The 18,261-nt window shown below is 39.9% G+C and overlaps 1 protein-coding gene across 2 annotated transcripts in view; it reads left to right on the forward strand.

Annotated features, from left to right (window-relative positions):
* Nucleotides 1-18,261, forward strand: part of nlgn2b (neuroligin 2b) — a 74,967-nt gene that overhangs the window by 20,060 nt on the left and 36,646 nt on the right. For both annotated transcript variants that reach the window (XM_061055635.1, XM_061055634.1), the window contains exon 2: nt 10,657-11,399. In XM_061055635.1, the coding sequence (XP_060911618.1) occupies nt 10,883-11,399 (517 nt within the window). In that variant the 5' untranslated portion in view covers nt 10,657-10,882. The remainder of the gene's footprint in view (nt 1-10,656; nt 11,400-18,261) is intronic.

The following is an 18,261-nucleotide window of genomic DNA, read 5'->3' on the forward strand; positions in this document are numbered from 1 at the left end:
CAATGGGTGTCAATGGTTTTTACATGTGTCATACTTTAAGCTATAGACCTCTTCTGTTCAGTCAGAATCTCCCCTTTGAGGTGAGATGTTTACAGTAATTTCTGAGGTCAGTTGAAATCACTGTATAATAAGTGTAAAGAGCTATTTCCTGGTGGATATTCCCACACTTCTCTGGCTGCAGTGTGATGAGGATGGGGAAGCAGTGGCAGATGGAGCAGCCATGGTATCTGATTGAGCTGCTCTTTGAGTCTGGAGAGCTTATGGCGAATAGAATAAATTGAGGGATGAAGCTTGCGGCCTTCATCAGCACTAACAGCATAGTGGCTCTCTGCAATTATGGGGTCACCATGAAATTAACACTGTGACAAGTACTTACAACTGACACTGTTTATTTTCTCTGACGGATAACAGTCCCCTATTTAGCATTTATTAGCAGCATACAGAGATGTAATAAAGGGTTTATAACAAGCTATAATGAAGGAAAGCAAATATAAGTGGTACCTGTTTGTAGGTGTGATGAGCTTGGTATTTGTATACTGTTGGCGTTGTGGCTGCAGGCTGCTGTATGGAAGATTATAAAAACAATACGATAAAGTGTAGCTATGAGTGGCAAAAATAAGTTATGTTTCATAATTGTTCCTAGTTTTAACAAGTGGTGCACCAGTCGATGTTCTGTCATCAACAGATTATAATATATTATGTACTTACTTAGTTTAAAAACTAAGCTTAAAACATAAAATCAAAGAATAAATGAGCAATCATGTCAAAGTCAGAAATTTCTCCGTCATAGACACCAACAAAGTACCTGATCTGAGGAGAATATTTATTACAAACTGTTGGACATATCCCTCCAAACAAGAGCTTTCTTGCCAATGTCCCGGTAGGTCTTTAAACTAGAGCTCAGGAAAGTGAGACACTGTTTGTTGTGATCTGAGGTACCCTCCTATTGGACGCGGGGAGGTGACGTCATTGAGCGCTGCGCTCAGGCAGCAAATGTACGGCGAGCACGACCCTGCGCTGTGCTTAACTCAGGGGGCGAGGAGATATTCTCTTGCACAGAGCAACACAATAGACAATCAATGGACCCGACGCAGCACCCATCGCGTCCTATCTGAAAGGCACTTTGAAAGGGTCGATTTTCTAACCCAATGTCCACTGTGGTGGACAAGGTGGAAAGTCTGGAGTCAGGCTGTCTCTGAGCTGCCCGTAAGAGAAAAAATTATTAAATTATGTTCAGATTTGCTGCGTCGAGGCTGATAGAAGAAGGCTCTGTTGGGCCTTGGAGCTTACAAAAATAACTTACCATAAACAATCTGCCTTCATTCAGAAAGTCAATTAAAGGGTAAAATAACAGGCGAATGGTTTACACCGAGATAAAATAAGCGGTTGGAACTTTAGAAAAAAACTTGAAGACGAAATAATTCCTGCGCGCAGATATCGAGACAAAAGACAAACATAACGACAAAGGATCTAACATAACGAGCAACACCCTTCTCCTCACTTCTTTTCTGCTGGCTCATGCTGATTTCTGGCTCTGTGCCAATGTGTTTTATGACCATTTCTTCCCTCATCTCCTATAAAATGTATTCTAAATTACACATCAGCTATACAAAGGCTACATGTGTAAAGAAACTTTAGAAACTCTGCAGGGCTAGAAAAGTGCAATGTGATTTATTATATTTATAAAAGCATTCAAATGAATGTATTCTTCATTGTGTGAAGATATGTTTAATAAACACTAAAGTTGCATTCACACCTGGACTGTTTGAAATGAACCCTGGGTTCAAAACTTTTGCAGAAACAATTGATAATGAGAAGCAGAACATTATATAGGCAGATCATCACATATTGCATCAACACAGTTGTGCATTAAAAGGATAACATTCCATCCTCAGACTGGTTTAGATATCGATTAAACCAAAAAAACAACACCACGTGTGGCATACAAGTTAAAGTAATAGTAAAATAAACATGCGTCTCTTATTCCAAATATAAAGGGAATCATCTTATTACACAAAACAATTCTATAAATTACATTTTTTAATTCATATAAGCTGTTGAACACTGTGGCCCAAAGGGGCAAGCTTGCTCCGTAGATGAAATCCAAATGAATGCCTCCTCTATTAAAATCAAGGAGAATTCCTTGATTCTACATTGCACCGTTTCCAAAAAAACGTATCATTTGAATCGTAACATCATGAGATATATGTTTTAATGGTGGTGGTATATTTGTCTGAAACCAAGGCATTTGAGCTTTAGGTATTTTTCAGGTCTCTGAGCCCTTTGAAGCTTCATTCCCGTGGTGTGAGTGAAAGCAGTCTCTGCAAGCAAGTGTCTGGGTGTTAATGGGTCTGTGCAGATAAGAAATCCAGTTTGTCTTCAAGATAGAGGCATTGAGGCTGACAGGTCTCTTTCTTGAGTTAACAACATTTATAAAAGAAAAGAAAAAATATAAACAAGGATCCATTGTTTCTCTGAAGACCATCAAGGTAATCCCAATAAGATTTAAACCAGAGAGTTGATGTTTATCTCTTCCCATCCAGACAGGAAGAGAAAGGGGGTTGTGGGCGTTTGAGGGTGCACACAGGCCTACATCTGCTGTTGAGGGGATTGTGGAGTTTGATCAAGCGGTGACCTCCGGTCTTGAAAAATGAAGCCAATGCGAAAGTGCAAAATCCTGTAGTTTGTCGAGTGTCCGCATGAGGCGGGCTCCAGGAACACCGGAAGTCACATTTACACAACAGGCAAAAAATAAGTTTTTACAGCAGAAACAAACAAGTTTACAGCCTGGTACAAAAAACGAAATAGGTCTGTCATCACTGGCACACACTGTTTGTTTTGATTTTGAAAATGATATGTGTTATCTCGTAGCTGGCATGATTGACAGGTGGACGCGATGTAACGGTTCGTCAAGAGGCTTAAAACCCGCCTCAGTTTTGGCTCTAAGCCTGTCGTTAGTTTGACAGAAAGTTAGATTAAGAAATGATTTCCAGCATGGCCGCTGCTGCCGATGAGCCTCCGGAGCCCCCCTGCCCTAACAGATGGCTGACGACACTCAGGCTTCGTCCATTAATATTTATAGTCTGTGGTTTTGATGAATCAGGAATCCAGAAAACATGGTTTTCTTTCGCTACACTAAGATAGCATATATATATATATATTTATAAGGGAGTTTAGATGATCTGATCTTAAAAATGATCTTCAATCTGCATCATAGTTTGTTATATAGGTGCTCCTCCTATGAACAAAGCTAGATTTTCCTGGCGTTACACCAAAGCATCAAATAGATGCATGTATTAAAGGGACATTGGGCTTTTCGCCCTGATATGCACAATCAGTTTGTATTGTGGAACATAATGGGATTATGAGAGTTGAAGTTGCAGGACATAACTAAATTTAGCTTAATTCAGTATATTATTAACTGCAGTCGAGCTAATGCTAGCTAGCCATCTGTCTAAACGTTCTGAACTGTGATTATTAAAATAAATGTCTGTGCTCACTGCTCAGTTAAGTTGTTGTCTAGTTCTAACATTACTTTATTTAAGCTGCATATTTTTGAATGTATTTACTTTTTTACAGATGTATTTTCTTTTTCAAACTTTCTTAATACAACCAGGGATTTTCTGAACGTTGGTAATGTTTTCCACGTCACTGCTGGGCCGTAGTCAAAAGTAATGTCCAGACAGATACGGGATTTATCAGACTGATGATGACTTTAGGAGGTAAATTCACAAAATACATTAAACCTATACAACAATATCCTTATTTCAGCGATTAGTCCATAAAAGCTGATGATTTTGACCAACAAATAAATCCACCAAATCAATCCAGATCAACAAACTGAACATTTCAATGCTGAGTGACAACCTGACCTAAGATATTGAGTGTGTTTACATGGACTTGAGAATCCAGGTTATGAGCCTTGTCCAGGTTTGATTAATCCAGGATGTGACGTTAGTAAGAACACAGATAGAAACTTGGTTAAATCATATCCCTGTATACATGATAAATGCTAGTATTCTGGTTTCAGATTATTCGTGCAGGTGCCTGTCTTGCTACACCATACGTGTTGGGAAACTGGCGTCCTGTAGCCTGCTCACCACAGACTGGAATAGGTCAAAATGTTTTGGGGCGCTGGTGGCGCAGTGGTTAGTCTTCCAAGCAGGCGGCCAAGGTTCAAATCCAACCTGTAGCTCCTTTCCTGCATGTCGTTCCCCACTCGCTCTCTCCCTGATTTCTGACTTTACCCACTGTCCTATCTCTCAAATAAAAGCACAAAAGCCCAAAAATAAATCTTTAAAAAAAAAAAAATGTCTATGTTTTTTACCATCTAAACTTTCAATTATATTTAAGTTTTTCACAACCGAAAGACAAAACTCAATGCTTTTGTTGCTCCACAAAGAAGACGCTCTCATTGCCACGTTTGTTTCGCTGATACATCACTTGGCTGAGGCCACGGCTGCACAGGTAGTCGTCAAGGTGTATACGTGCCGTATACATTAAAAAACCGGGATACTCAAGTCCAAACACTCATTTACTGAAGCTAATATTAAGCTCTAAAAACAACATTTGTTGCTATGAAGAAGAACAAAACATACATCATGTTTCTGTCATGGGGATCTTTAAACGTTCCCTCATGGCTAGTTTAGACTAGAATTTCTCATCAACCTGTCTGAATATTAAGTCAAAGTCTTATCAGCTACATGAAGATAAAGCTTTAACCACAAGATAAATATGTTTCTCGTCTGATGTTCCAGTGATCCTATTACAATAATCCTAATATGGTTTAAAGCTCGATTGACATAAAGTCTGTAGAATCTCTCTCTGCTGCTCTCCCCTTGTCTTCGAGGGCTTCAGTCTTCGTTATGTGAAGTGTCATATGGTAGAAAATAGAAAAGGCACTTTTGTAAAACAGTTGAACTGTTCGCCATATTATTATAAAAAAGTTGACAGAAGTAGCTTGTTATGACAGCACAAAATGGCTTTTATTTGAGGTGACTTGTTGGGGAGTAAATGCAGAAAAATCAGCCGTGATCCTAATTAGAAAAGGCTGAAACTGCCCTGTCTGTAAAGACGTTTCACAAATTAATTTTCCAAGTACTGAAGGACTGTCAGATCCTTTTCCTCATACTGTTATTACTCATAACAAAAAGGAGAAGCCGACTTTTCTATCGCTGGCTCTTGAATTCAGATATCATGCAGCACTTCCCAGAGTAGTAGCCATTTCTTCCCTCATCGCCTATTCCTTTATCACCCAGTGCACCCTGGCAGACTGCACATGGAGGCAATCGAGCGCACTCTGGATGGCTTCTATGTCTAGTGTGAAAAAAGTATGAGGCCTACATATGCAGCCTCACAAGTCTAATCTTAGCCTCACTTCTTCTGTTCGCCTCTCGCTTCATCAACAGGAGAACTTATTCATCTTGCCCAGTTCATTAAAGTTTTAAGGGAACATTAAGGCTTCTAAACAGCTCTTTCAATTAAACAGCAGGAGTCTTTCTTACCATACCTGATAGAAGTAACACAGCCTCAGTCTTCTAAATCTCTATACTGTCCACATCTTTACAGACTATTTTACATCTCATTGAGCAACCATTGCCATGACTGTGGCATCTTGACTCGTTTAGTTTTAAATTGTAATTCAAATGTATCAAATCAACATTTTTCTGATTTCTATTAAAAGCACAAGCAAAGGAACATGCAGCTCTCCTAGACTGTGGAAAAGGAGGAGAACCTGGTGGAGCTAAGAAGAGCATAAGATTGCCTTTTCAAGTGCCCTCTTCCTTGTACCCTGATAGAGTGGACAAGGATAAAAAGGTGGACAGAAATTGCTGTGGCTTTTGCTTTTGCTTTTGCTTTCTGTGAGTATGCTATAGCTAGCTAGTTAGCTAGCCATACTGTAGCATACTCACCTGGGAAATCTTTGGTCCTCATCTGGGATTTCATCCCTCGAGATCCCTGATGACATCCCCGGTTCTGACCATGTATAAGAACTCAATCATTATTATTCTCTGGATTTGGTCCATTTTGCCTCCAGGTCATTTTGGTTGTTGACAGTGGTCACATCATTGAACAACACAAATTGCCTAAAACCAGACTAAATACCTTCAAAATATTAAACATACAACCAACAGGATACCGCCTGCACAGCCAACTTCCGCTCTCAGGTGCCTGTCATGTTTGATTTGATTTTAACACCAAGGCGAGAAAAAGACTGCTTAAAACAGCTTGGATTGAGTTTTATGACCACCTTAAACCAAATGACCCGAGATCACAGAAGCTTGTCCCAGCTCTAGCCAAACTCTTGTGATTTTATTCTGACTTGAAATTTCTCTGTGACGTTGAAATCATTGGAAAAGTTGTTTGTTGTAAGGCCAGCATACCTTGGACAGATGCTGGTTCAGTGAAAGAGATAAACAGAAAATGTATCCACGGTTATAAAAAAAAAAAAGGTGAGAGTTGCCCTTAATGACAATGCTTAATAACTCTAAATGCCAATGTCGTTTTCAAAATTATCTTGCTTAAAAAACGACAATGCATGGAGACAAAAACTGATAAAGAAAGTCTACTTTGTTGCAGAAGAATACAACAAAAACCTTTAGAGCTTTGTTTTATTTTTAATTAAATGGTCCTTTCTTTCTAAGCACTTTAACAGAACTTAGCAGATGCTCAAGATGAGTGAAAAACTCAGCACGCTGTTTCTGACTTGCTAAGCCTCTTGTCATCTCCAGATGTTGACTAGCAGAGGAGAGCGTCTTGACAGCTGAAGTAGTGCATGTATTTTTTAACAGTCAAAGCGAAGACAATGCAATAGAAAATCCCAGGGCGGGCATTTTCCCCAACACCACCATTCTGCAAAAGTTTTCTCAAACTACCCTGACCGTACCAGTTTTTAAAAAATACCCATACAACTCAGAGACATAACCGTCTAAAACAGCTCGAGCTGACAGGTCTGCATTTTATATAGAAGACGATAGAGAGCAGGTGGAATCAGCGTGGTGATTTGTGCACGAGTGTATCCTTTTTATGTGAGAAGATACATGCTCCATGTGTACTCAGCCACGGATGGTTGCTGTGAACAGATGTTAGGGATGTTAGGTTACTACCGTTTATAAGTCACATGTGAGAGGTCGAGAACAAATTGAGTACAAATCGTCGTATCTTTACTCACATGCAACATCTGATGCCTCACTGGGTTTTATGCATGTGTGTGAACATCAGTGCTTGTACATGCAGTCAGGCAAGCATTGCAGAGCACAATCTGACAGGCTGCAGACACTTAAATCACACCTATAGTATCCAAGTCGGCAAGGATTGTGTGCATCCCAGGAAATGAACTACTAAATGCTGTGCCTACTGAAGGTGCTCTGACCTTTGTGTTGTGTTCAGTCACATTTACAGGCAGAATAAAGGCACCGCTGGCTGCTTTAAAATCAACATGAGAATGTAACTATTGAAATGTAAGCAGTGAGCAGTGACAGCAGATCTGTGTTATATCATTCTAACAGTGTTTGGAACCACAGCCTTAATAGAATTGATGGGAAAAAAGAGGATTTAGTAGCTGATGGCAATTAAAACAAAAGCCATATAGGTCGATTGGGATTCACTTTCAACATTTATGTTGTGTCTGAATTATATTGTCTTCTTTGGGAGCTTACCAACTTTTCATACATGCCTTTTATTTTTATTATTAATGGTATTTAATTTGAAGCTCGGAAGTCGTATAACTCCCATATTTGTCATGCAAATAGCCTATGAACCCACAGCCAGCTGCTCGCTAGCTTACCTTAGAATAAAGACAGATGATTGGGGGAAACATCTTGCAAACCTGCTTGCATGCAAAGCTCACTTTTTCAAGCTTTATATGTTGTTTGATTAATCAGATAAACGTGTAGACTGAGGACACAGAAGACAGTCTGAAGTTTAAAAGAGTTTTTCGGGTTGGACTCTCCTCGGCTACAGACATGGACTTGGTTGGTTGCCCCGCCTTCTCACGTTGGTGACAACCCCAGCCAACGATCAGTACCACACCAAACTTCCTTTAAATAATCAGTTAACTTCAGTTAGAATTAAACAAAAGCAGATACTTTTTTCAAATAGTGCCATGGAGCCAGGCCAGACGTTTACCCATGGTTTTGGTTTTTATGCTATGCTAAGCTAAGCTTGCTGTTTTTGAATCTTTAGCATAAATGCATCATGTTTTGTATCACCATACTCCCTTTAAATCTCAGCAGGAAAGACATAACCCTGTTTAAAATATCAAACTATTCCTTTAAAGGCTTAAAGGTTAATTTTCTCCAGATACACTTTTTAAGATTTTGGTTGAATGTCTTTAGGTCCTGACAGACATTAATAACTCAGAAAGAAGGAACAAAGAAAATCCGTCATCTGTAGCAGTTTGTAAGCCTGTAAAAACTTTGACCAATGTCTGCCACGAGGTGCCAATCTGATGAACCAATCACAGCCTCCCTGTCTCCCTGCTCGTTATCGACCCCATACATGCACGAGTCCACACTCAAAGCGATGAGCTGAGGTCCGCTTCTGTACCAACGGCGCTTGTGCATGTAACTGAGGGGCGTGGCTTTTGAGGGAGCACAGAGGGGAGGGGGTGGGTGCAGACAGAGCACTGAGGGAATGCTACCTTCAAAATCATGCTAGTTTTTTTTTAAATGACCAACCCTGCCTTTAAGTCTACTTTGTTGTATAAATAAATAAATAAAATGATGTGGCTTCTCTAGATCAAAAAATCTTCACCCCCTCACAATGAGTCATTTACAACAGCTCATCAGGGCAACAAGAATCATGCACTGTGTATAATTCTCATTAATCTTAAATTGTATTTTCAGCTAGACTATGCATGCACACTAACTTTTGTTTGATGAGGACTCAGGGTGTCCTTACACTTCTCACCTCCTCCTCACAAAGCGTCTTAAGATGGACTCACTCCGAGGGCTTTAATGAACTGAGTATTTTTCCAGACAACTTGTTCTTGTTTTATCCTTATGAAGCAGAGGAGCACTCACATCACTTACTCTGAACATCCGGCAATGCTGCATGCCATCTTTTTGCTACATTTCCTGTCATTTCTTGTGTCTGCAGTCTTTAAGTGGAGTGTGGATATTGCAGGGTAGAGGTGCGAGGGATGAGGTGGCATTCAACCAACAGTTACAGCCACATAAAGCCTTTATCACACCTAAACGGCTCTGTCTCCCAAAGCCGGAGTGAGATAAGCACTGCCCATTCATCTGTAATGATGTGGAAGCAAGACCCAACCTGAACTGAGTTGAGAGGGAAAAGCTAGCTCTGACACAGTGTAGATGGCTGAAAGGGGCGCAGGGCCATCAGGGTTTTTCTTGTTCAATCCTCAGATTAATGTGTGAAGAGGCTTTGATTTATTGTGTGTTCTCTGTGGATTCAAGTTGATTTCAAGACAAGTGTTGTTACTCTGCAAAGAGCTGTAACTACCTGAGCGAGGAATAGAGAGCAGCAGCCACAATACAACATGGTCATTAAAAAGTGTTCCTTTGGAGTGCAAATAAAGGTTTTTGCTACAAAACAGAATATCATGGGCACTAGTAACCTTCTTTATTTTACTTCTGATCATTCAAAATCCCATATATTTATGTCTTTCTCTCAGTAAACACAATTTTGATAAGACACCATTTGAAAAGATCCTTAATGACACAAAGGGTATAGCCTGCCAGGCTAACAAGAAGTTACTCAATTAATGTGTCATGATTCAGAATGCATTCAACCAAGAGTCTCTATACAATGCTCATAGCTCTGTGGAGACACAGATGTGCTTTAAGCTAAATGCTAACATCAGCATGCTAAAGTGCTCACAATAAAAATAATGATGTAGTTCAACGTATTCACCATCTTAAATTAGCATGTTAGCATTCTGAAATTATTAGCTTATCAGCAAGAAAACCTATAGCATAGCATGGGTTAGTTGGAGCTTATTAGCATCGGCAACATTTCAGTCAACTGGTCGGCCTAAACTCACATTGCTATAGAGCCAACTGTGAGCATGGCAAGTTTACCTGTCTTTAAGCGTAGAGATAGCATTGGAATTATACGTTATAAACATTTAAAAAATAAGATGCAAGACTGCACAACAGAAAACAACAACAAATGAGTTAGCCCTGAGGACACACAGCAGTGTTCACTCAAAGGTTGAGACATGATGCTTTGTTTGTTCACTGCTACTCCATGGATGGAGTCTGCACCGTCGGGGTCCATGCAGATGAACTACTAGTTCTGTTGCATTAGCGGTACTGTGACACAACAGAATTAGATTTAAGTGAACTTCATCCTAGGAGGTTACATTCTCACTGACATCAATATTGCCAGGTTAAATCAATTATGTAGAAGAGCACTTAATCAAATCATATTACAGATATAACTCTTGGTGTCTGTTGTAGTCGACAGATTACCTAGATTTAGCCTGGGGATAATTTGAACGTTCCACAAAGGAGACTTCTGCAGTCAAGTATCATTATCACTTCCTTTTTTACTGAGCAGACACTTCATCTTTGGTAAAATCATGTTGTCCTCTTGTGCCTTTTTTAACACACTGACGGGTCTTAAAGAGCACACCTGTTCACACACACACACACACTGACTGAAACCCTGCTACTTTTGTGTGTCTTTCAGGTGTAATTGGCTTCCTGACTGCAGCTCTGGACCCATCAGGAGATCCAAAGAGGAAGACGGATGAGACCACAGTGTCTACCTGAGAATGCTACCTGTCCAATTGCCTCACCATGTCACTATAGGAGAACTGTTAACCTGTCCCCATCCACAAATCCTCTTTTTTCCTTCGTTATCCCCAGTAAACCTCTGAGTTTGTGGTCCCTCTCTACACCACTCCTGAAGTGAAATGACTAAGAGAGCTTTTATTTTGGACATGTTGTTTTTTCCTCTCAATGCTGCCAGCCACCAGGGCTATGGTGGAAAGCGTCATTATACATCACAGCAGGTCGCCAATCACTGTCTGCTGTGGCTACTGGGACTGGTTTTACACCTCACTCTTTCCACATGTCAACGAGTCGACCTGAAGCACCCCATAGTATCCACAGGCTACGGGAAAGTCCGTGGGATCAGAAAGGAGCTGAACAATGAGATCCTGGGTCCTGTGGAACAGTTCTTAGGTGTGCCATATGCCACTGCACCTATCGGGGAGCGTCGCTTCCAGCCTCCTGAGGCTCCAGGATCCTGGCAAGAGATCCGCAACGCCACCCAGTTTGCCCCAGTGTGTCCCCAGAATGTGCACGGGGTTTTACCTGAGATCATGCTACCCGTGTGGTTCACAGACAACCTGGATGCGGCAGCGACTTATGTCCAGAACCAGAGCGAAGACTGCCTTTACCTCAACATCTACATACCTACTGAAGATGGTGAGTTAGACGCACCTTTTATACTAAACATAGGAAGAGATGGACTTAACGGCCCAGAGAAATGTCAACATACAGTAAGAGTAAAATACTAAATTAGCCTCTATGTTGGATAAAACACTTTATTAACATTTGGTACTTTTTTTTTTATCAATTTCATGTATTGTCACTTCTGCAGTACCAGTTTGACTCAATTATATCCAGTAGAAGAAGAGCCCTTATGGTGAGCAAAAAGACGCCCAGGAGATTACTGAGGAATATATTCTGTGTTAATCTCCTGGGCTTGTATTAATGTCAGTCTTAATGATTATTTGTTAAAGAGTCTAATAATTTTCTGGATATACATACTGCGGCAAAGTCACAGAGACAATCTTTCTTATGCTTAATCTCCTACACGTACTGTATTGCTCTCATTCAATTCATTTTAAATTTAAGCAGATTTTGTACCAATTAGCTGCATAGACACGTGCTACCTTTTGTCCTGACATGTTTAAACCAAGCATTAACATTATATCTTAAAATACTGATTGTCATAGTTTAATGTGACAAAACAGAAGTGTTGTATAGAAAGCCTATACAGTAAGTAGCTAACAAGGCAGATGGTGACATGACTGCAACAATCAGTGGACTGTTTCACTGCTTATTAATTCAGTGATTGTGCCAGTCATGAAGTCATGTTTTTTCAAGAGAGTTGCTGACTTGTGATTTCTACTGTAAAGACCTTTAAACATTAGATAAGAACTGCATATAAACTGCCCTGGATGGAAATCTGTTCAAATATTTATCTGAACGTAAATTAAGCAAAAATGTATCCATGTAAATAATTCCATTGGAAAAACAAAAAAAATACTGCAACCAGCATCCATCCACTGCTACATTAAAGAATCCCTTTCGTATAAATTGGCCGCCTATTTTTATTTTATAGTTTAATATTCAGCTGGTCTTGCCCTCCCTAGCTCATGACTTCTAATAACTTTGTACAACATTTCTACAGAAATGTCAAATATCTGAGAAAGTGCTGCTCAAAACTGTTAGCAAAAAATCATGCTAGTAGATTAGCACATTAGCTGTTGGACTAGCTTTTTCTTTTTGTTTTAGAGTATATTAAAAATGTCATTGCATACATTTTATTGCCAACAAATATACTCAACTAACCTGCACTATTTTTATTATTTCAGTAAGAAATGACATTCACCTTTTCTGATATTGCATTATTGTTGAACAAACGGATGAACCCTCTTGTGACGAACTGACTTTATTTTAGCTACAATAGTGCTGAGAATCATAGGTAACTCACAATAACATATGATACCCAAAATGATACGGCTCTTCTGCGATAATTAATCCATCGCAGGACAATTATATGATGATACACCACCACAATCTCTGATTAACTGCAAAGTACAAAATTCCTCTAAAAAGGTAGGAGAGTGCAGAATAGTGTAGTTGTTCACTGTAATTTGATGCTAGTTTCACCTCCTGTCATGCTTCGTCTCTTAGCTTCTTTTCAGCGATATCCAACAGTATCCCACTGTCTTTTCTTCTTCTTTTATCTGCTGTTACTTCCTTTTCAGCCAATTAACTTCCATTCAATTTGCCTCATTTATGTCATAAGCTCCACAGTAAGGAGTCCTGAAGTAGTGAATTGGTGAAACAAATTGGCAGGGGAAACTCATAGCTTGTTTTTTTAAAACTAAAGTATCGCTATATGGCACCAGTGATAGAATAATTGTATTTAGGATGATGATAAATTCACCGTATGGATATTTTGTCCTGACCCTACTTACAAACTGTCTCAACCAGGCTGCGTTTTGGATCAACAAAGAAAAGTAGTAATTTAGCTTTTGGTCATGTTGACATGTGACTAAATTAAGAAGATTCACACACTGGTTACATGGACTGCATTGCATGGATGTGGCACTGTAGTTACTGACAAAAAAACAGCAAATATAACTGTATAGAGAGTATTCTTTGGCCCTCCGCCTGAGGTAAAATTAGTCAAAAATAGAAGATCACTATGAAGCTAAACCTGCAGCTCTTCATGGGTTGCCTGGGTTTACTTCTTGCATTAATGATCCAGTTGAAAGCTTTTGAGAAAGCAGATGGGCAGGTAAAAAAGACAGGATCAAAGTGTAAGTTTGGAGCCAAAGCATATGCTGCTGATGATAGTGAGCAAGGTTAATGATTAAATGTTAAAAAGTCTACGATTAATGGGCTCACCTGAGAGTTACCTGAGAGTACACAAGAAAACACATGTTTATGCATTAGGGCTGCTTCTTAACAAAGTCATTGTTGTATTTTAACTCTGAAGCTGAAAGCATAACCTACTTAGTTAGACTGTGTCAGTGAGGAGAATCGTTGCTTATTGTTCCTCCATGGGCCAACAAAAAGATGGAGACAGATTAATTGCTGTGGGAAAATATCAAATGTTATTGTAGTATGAATTAAAATCAGAGCACCAGAGATGCTTTGAACAAGAGATAAGGGAACAAAAAAAGTCAAATAAATTAAACCGCCCTAAAAAGAAAGGAATGTGTACTAACGCGAGTCGACTACGCTCTCTGGTTACAGTATGCACGCAGTGTTGTACACATATATCACATTCTCACAGACAGGACGTACAGTCTCCTGTGTCATTCCCAAAGGAGAAGGTGTGCAAATGAGTGAGACTGATTTTACATGTAGCCCTGTCTGCTTGTCAGAATCTGTCACTTATTGTCAAGGGTCACTGCTTACACAAGGCTGATGCCGTCCCCAAGGACGTGTTTTGCCTTGTGTGTGAGAGAGAACTCGAGACTGAAAGAGAGTAAAGTGCCCCTGAAATCAAACACACACACTACATTTTAGCTTGTAACTGCTGTCACAGTCCTGCAAATATTTTACATGATGTTAGACTTGTGAATATGTAAGAAGTACCAGCTTCAAGCCTTGTAAACTTTGTTCCAAATTTTAAGTATTTTGTTATGTCGTTCAATGTGCATGACTAAATGAACAAGGAAGTTAGAGTTCAGGAGAAAGGCTCCTTAAAGTATTGTTATATGAGGTACCAGACACAATCAGAACTGTGAGAGTGTCTTCTACTCATTTATAAGCACATTTTAAGCTTAAAGATGACACACAAAATATCGAAGTCAGAATCAACACTGTCCCCTTGTTTGATATAAGACTGGCTGTCTTTTCAAATATCTTGAACTGTCAGCACAGTGTGAAACATTTTAAGTATTTTGTCCCCAATGTGTCTTTAAATAGTCTGCCTTCAGCACAGCTTTATGTTTTAGCAAAACTAGCAAACATCTCTCAGGATGGTAATGTCCAGACTGAAACATCCCTGCAACTTTAATAGACATTCAAGGTTAGCGCCAGACATGTGCATGAGAACTTCCTTTGTGAAATATCTCAGCAACTGTTAAATGATTTAACACCAATTTTTGAAAATTCATTGATAATCCCCAGAGGTTAAGTTCCTAATACGTTGGTAATATCCTTTCACCACACTTCATACCAAGTGCTTCATAATAAACCCTTTTTTTTTTTCTTCAATCAGTAGAAACAGATTCATGGTCAAGGGCTGTGTTTAAAGATGAAACGTTTCTGAGAAACTTCCATCCCAATGCAACTTTTTTCTTCAGGTAAGGTTGAAATTTTAATTAAAAATGGCAGCATCAGGGCCAGTAAAAGTTTGTTCCAACAAAACTTTCTCTTCAGTTGTCGGAAATTTGCCAAATTTGAATCATGTGAATCCATGCCAAAGTTGTCTGCTGTAAAGTGTTTGTAAGTTTGTGGCATGTTCAGTAGCAGAAGGTTTTGTTTTTCCAGCGTCTCAAACAGATGCATAAAAACAAGTGGTAGAAGTGTGTGATGGTGAGCTGGACAGGAAAAACCAAATGTAGCTGTTTAAAAGCAGATATCATAAGCATCTTAAAAAAGGGACAACATCCTAACTCGGATGTGTCGTCTTGTAGTTGTTTAGTTGCTTTTAATGGTGTATTCCATTTACCTCAGAAGTTGGATGTCAGAGCTGGGAATGACGTCAAACCCGGGTTGACTGCGTTCAATTACGAGTTGGCAACAAGTTGAACAAGCTACATGAAGCGTCAAGGACTACCTTTGTTGTGTTCGCTAATACAAGGCGATGACAACACACAATGGGCAAGTTTTCTGGCAGAAGAAGCATAACAACATGTCCCCTGATAGAATTGTCACAATACTATCAGTGTGATCGATTGAATTACACTAAAACACTACTTAGTTGTCAGTCAACCGTAGCTTACAATGCACTGTTGATGCTCAAAGCAGCCATGTTGGATATTTACTCGGGCTACTGAAGTTCAGGATTCCTACTTCAGGGAACGTTCCAGATGAAGTATCAGAGTGGCAACTCGGAATTTCTGACTTCCTTGATCAAATGGACGACCATAATTCATATTGGCCAGCTGTACGACTGTGTATCTCAATCACTTTGATGACCATTGACCTCCTCAGTCAAATCAACCACTGCACAATCAGATGATATCGTGGTTTGTGGATATTTTTACATTCGTTTATCTAAAGCGATCCATGTCCCTTTTGGTCTTTTTTTTTTTTTTTTTTTACTTTTCACTAAGCATTACCTTCTGGTCAAAATGAAGAGCAGTCCAATATGCCTCAAAAAACAAAAACCTGCAAACTAATGACAGCTGAAGCAGTTTCTACATCCTGTTCAGTGCTAAATAGTTACTGCCATCAACTCAGATGTTGTAGGTTGTAAGCATTTACTTTCTTTAATACACGTTAGCAAATGTTACCGCTGACAGTGAGTGACTTTTAGCATGCTGATGCACATGCCATTGCACAAAGCACCACTGTGCCTATGTTCAGCCTCTTAGACTGTATGGTTGGCTATAGACTCTGGCGCTACAGCTGTTTAGCCTGCAGGTTAGCTTGCTAGCCCTGTACCAATGAATGAGGCCTGTCATGTTCAAAGGGAGCTTGTCAGTGCTAACTTGTGCTGTGTTTGGCAGCCAGCAGCTGCATCCCCACTCTTGGTGAATGTAGGTGGGCCAAAATGAATTGGCAGCACAGAATCATATGCAGCCCAGATCAAAATGTTTTGGAGCCAAATCTGGCCTGTGAAACTTAATTTCAACACATTTAATCTCAAAAGTACATTATGTATTATCCTATTACCCTCTCTTTCTACCTTAAGTCAGGCCCGTGTCTGATATGATCGGTTTCCGAGCCGAAAAAACTCCTACTGAACATGTTCTCAGCTTTATTCTTTGGACAAAAGAAAATTCATTGCTCTCTTTTCTTTCTGCATCTGTTCAACCCTTCTGCTCTCTCCTCCCTGAAATCATCCCTGCCTCGTCTCCTCTCTCCTCTCCTCCATCTTTATGCAGATGGCGGTAGAAGGGGTCACTGTTCTGAATGCAAATAGGTTTTTTGCCCTTTCTCACCAGGCCACTATGTAGCCTGCTACTTTTTGAACTCAAATTAACTCAAATAAGTTGTACAGTATTATCAATAAAGCAAATGTTCTTGAGAATTTAGGAATCATTTTTAAACTCGCCTGTTCTCTTTCCCTCGCCCCCTCCTACAGTGACTCTTCCTCCCTGACTCTCCTTTGTGGCCAGAGCAATGTCTCACCGCATTCCTATTTCCTCAAGACACTCCTCAGCCAAGGGCCTAAGATCCTTCATTTTTATTGCCGCTAGAGCAGCCATTTACAGTGCTCTTTATTAAAAACCATATTTCAGGAGGCAGGACAGTGGAGGCAGCCACGGAGCTGGGGGCAGGGGGTGCATGGTAGAAAAGATGGAGAGCGTGAGGAAAGGACTGCATGTGCTGGAAGCCGCCTGCATGCAGGAGGGTTGAACCAAAGCTGTGTCTGACACCTTGTCAAGCAGACAGGCCACCATAGACTTGACATACTGCAGCTTCATCCCGTTTACTGTGCTGAGGAAATGGACAGGGACGGGAGACAGCTTGCGCTCTGGCCACCAGCTCACTGAACCGAACAGAAACACTGTTGACTGAGAGATGGATACGCGTTAGGTCACACAGTACTGGGACAACCCGAGCTAAATGTTGCTGTTTAGGCCAATGAATTTCACTGACCAGTGGCCCATTACAGCATGTGACAGCCAACTTACCGGCAGGCTACTCTAACAGGACAGATGGGAAAGATGTTCTGAACCTAAGTGTTTTTCCCTTTGGCTATTTCCTAATTTGTGTCTCACTCATTGTAATAATTCTTCAAAAGTCTGAATTCAGTGTCAGAAGTCCTAGTCCTGACCTACATGGGTTTCAAAGAAATAATTTAGTCTGATAAATTCCTTATATAGTTTTTTTGGTAATGAACTCCTAAATATTTAGAATCTAGCCAAGCTGAACATCTCTAGAGAAGTGCAAGCTCTAAGTTAACCAAAAAATGCTACAGTAACAGATTGTCCTAAAGTGATTTAAACATTACTGTAGTCAATGGAACAATAGCTATTGAAAAATGATAAAAGTCATTGACCAAGCTCTTTTCGTATATGTAAAGCATTTGCTTTTCTCCCTTTAATATCTTTTCAAATTGAACACCTTGTAGCCTTGCTTGCAGTATCGTTAGATCTATAATGAAAATCCCATTGTGAACATGTTAGCATGCCATTGCTAGCATTTAGCATAGAGATGTTTATGGGCTGAGGAGACCCTGTTGGACTCTTAATTTTTCATCTCGTGTTAAGGAAACTGTGATTTACCTTTCAACAATGTTTTGACTTTCTAAACACTCCAGTACTTATTTTCAGGTTCTGTCCACATGAAGTCTCAGGTGTGATGGCCTGTTTCAAAGCATGCGACTAGGCTATCTGTCGGGCCCATTTTATTCTCGTGTAGGTTC

Source organism: Labrus mixtus, chromosome 14 (assembly GCF_963584025.1).
Source record: "Labrus mixtus chromosome 14, fLabMix1.1, whole genome shotgun sequence".
Lineage (NCBI taxonomy): Eukaryota > Metazoa > Chordata > Actinopteri > Labriformes > Labridae > Labrus > Labrus mixtus.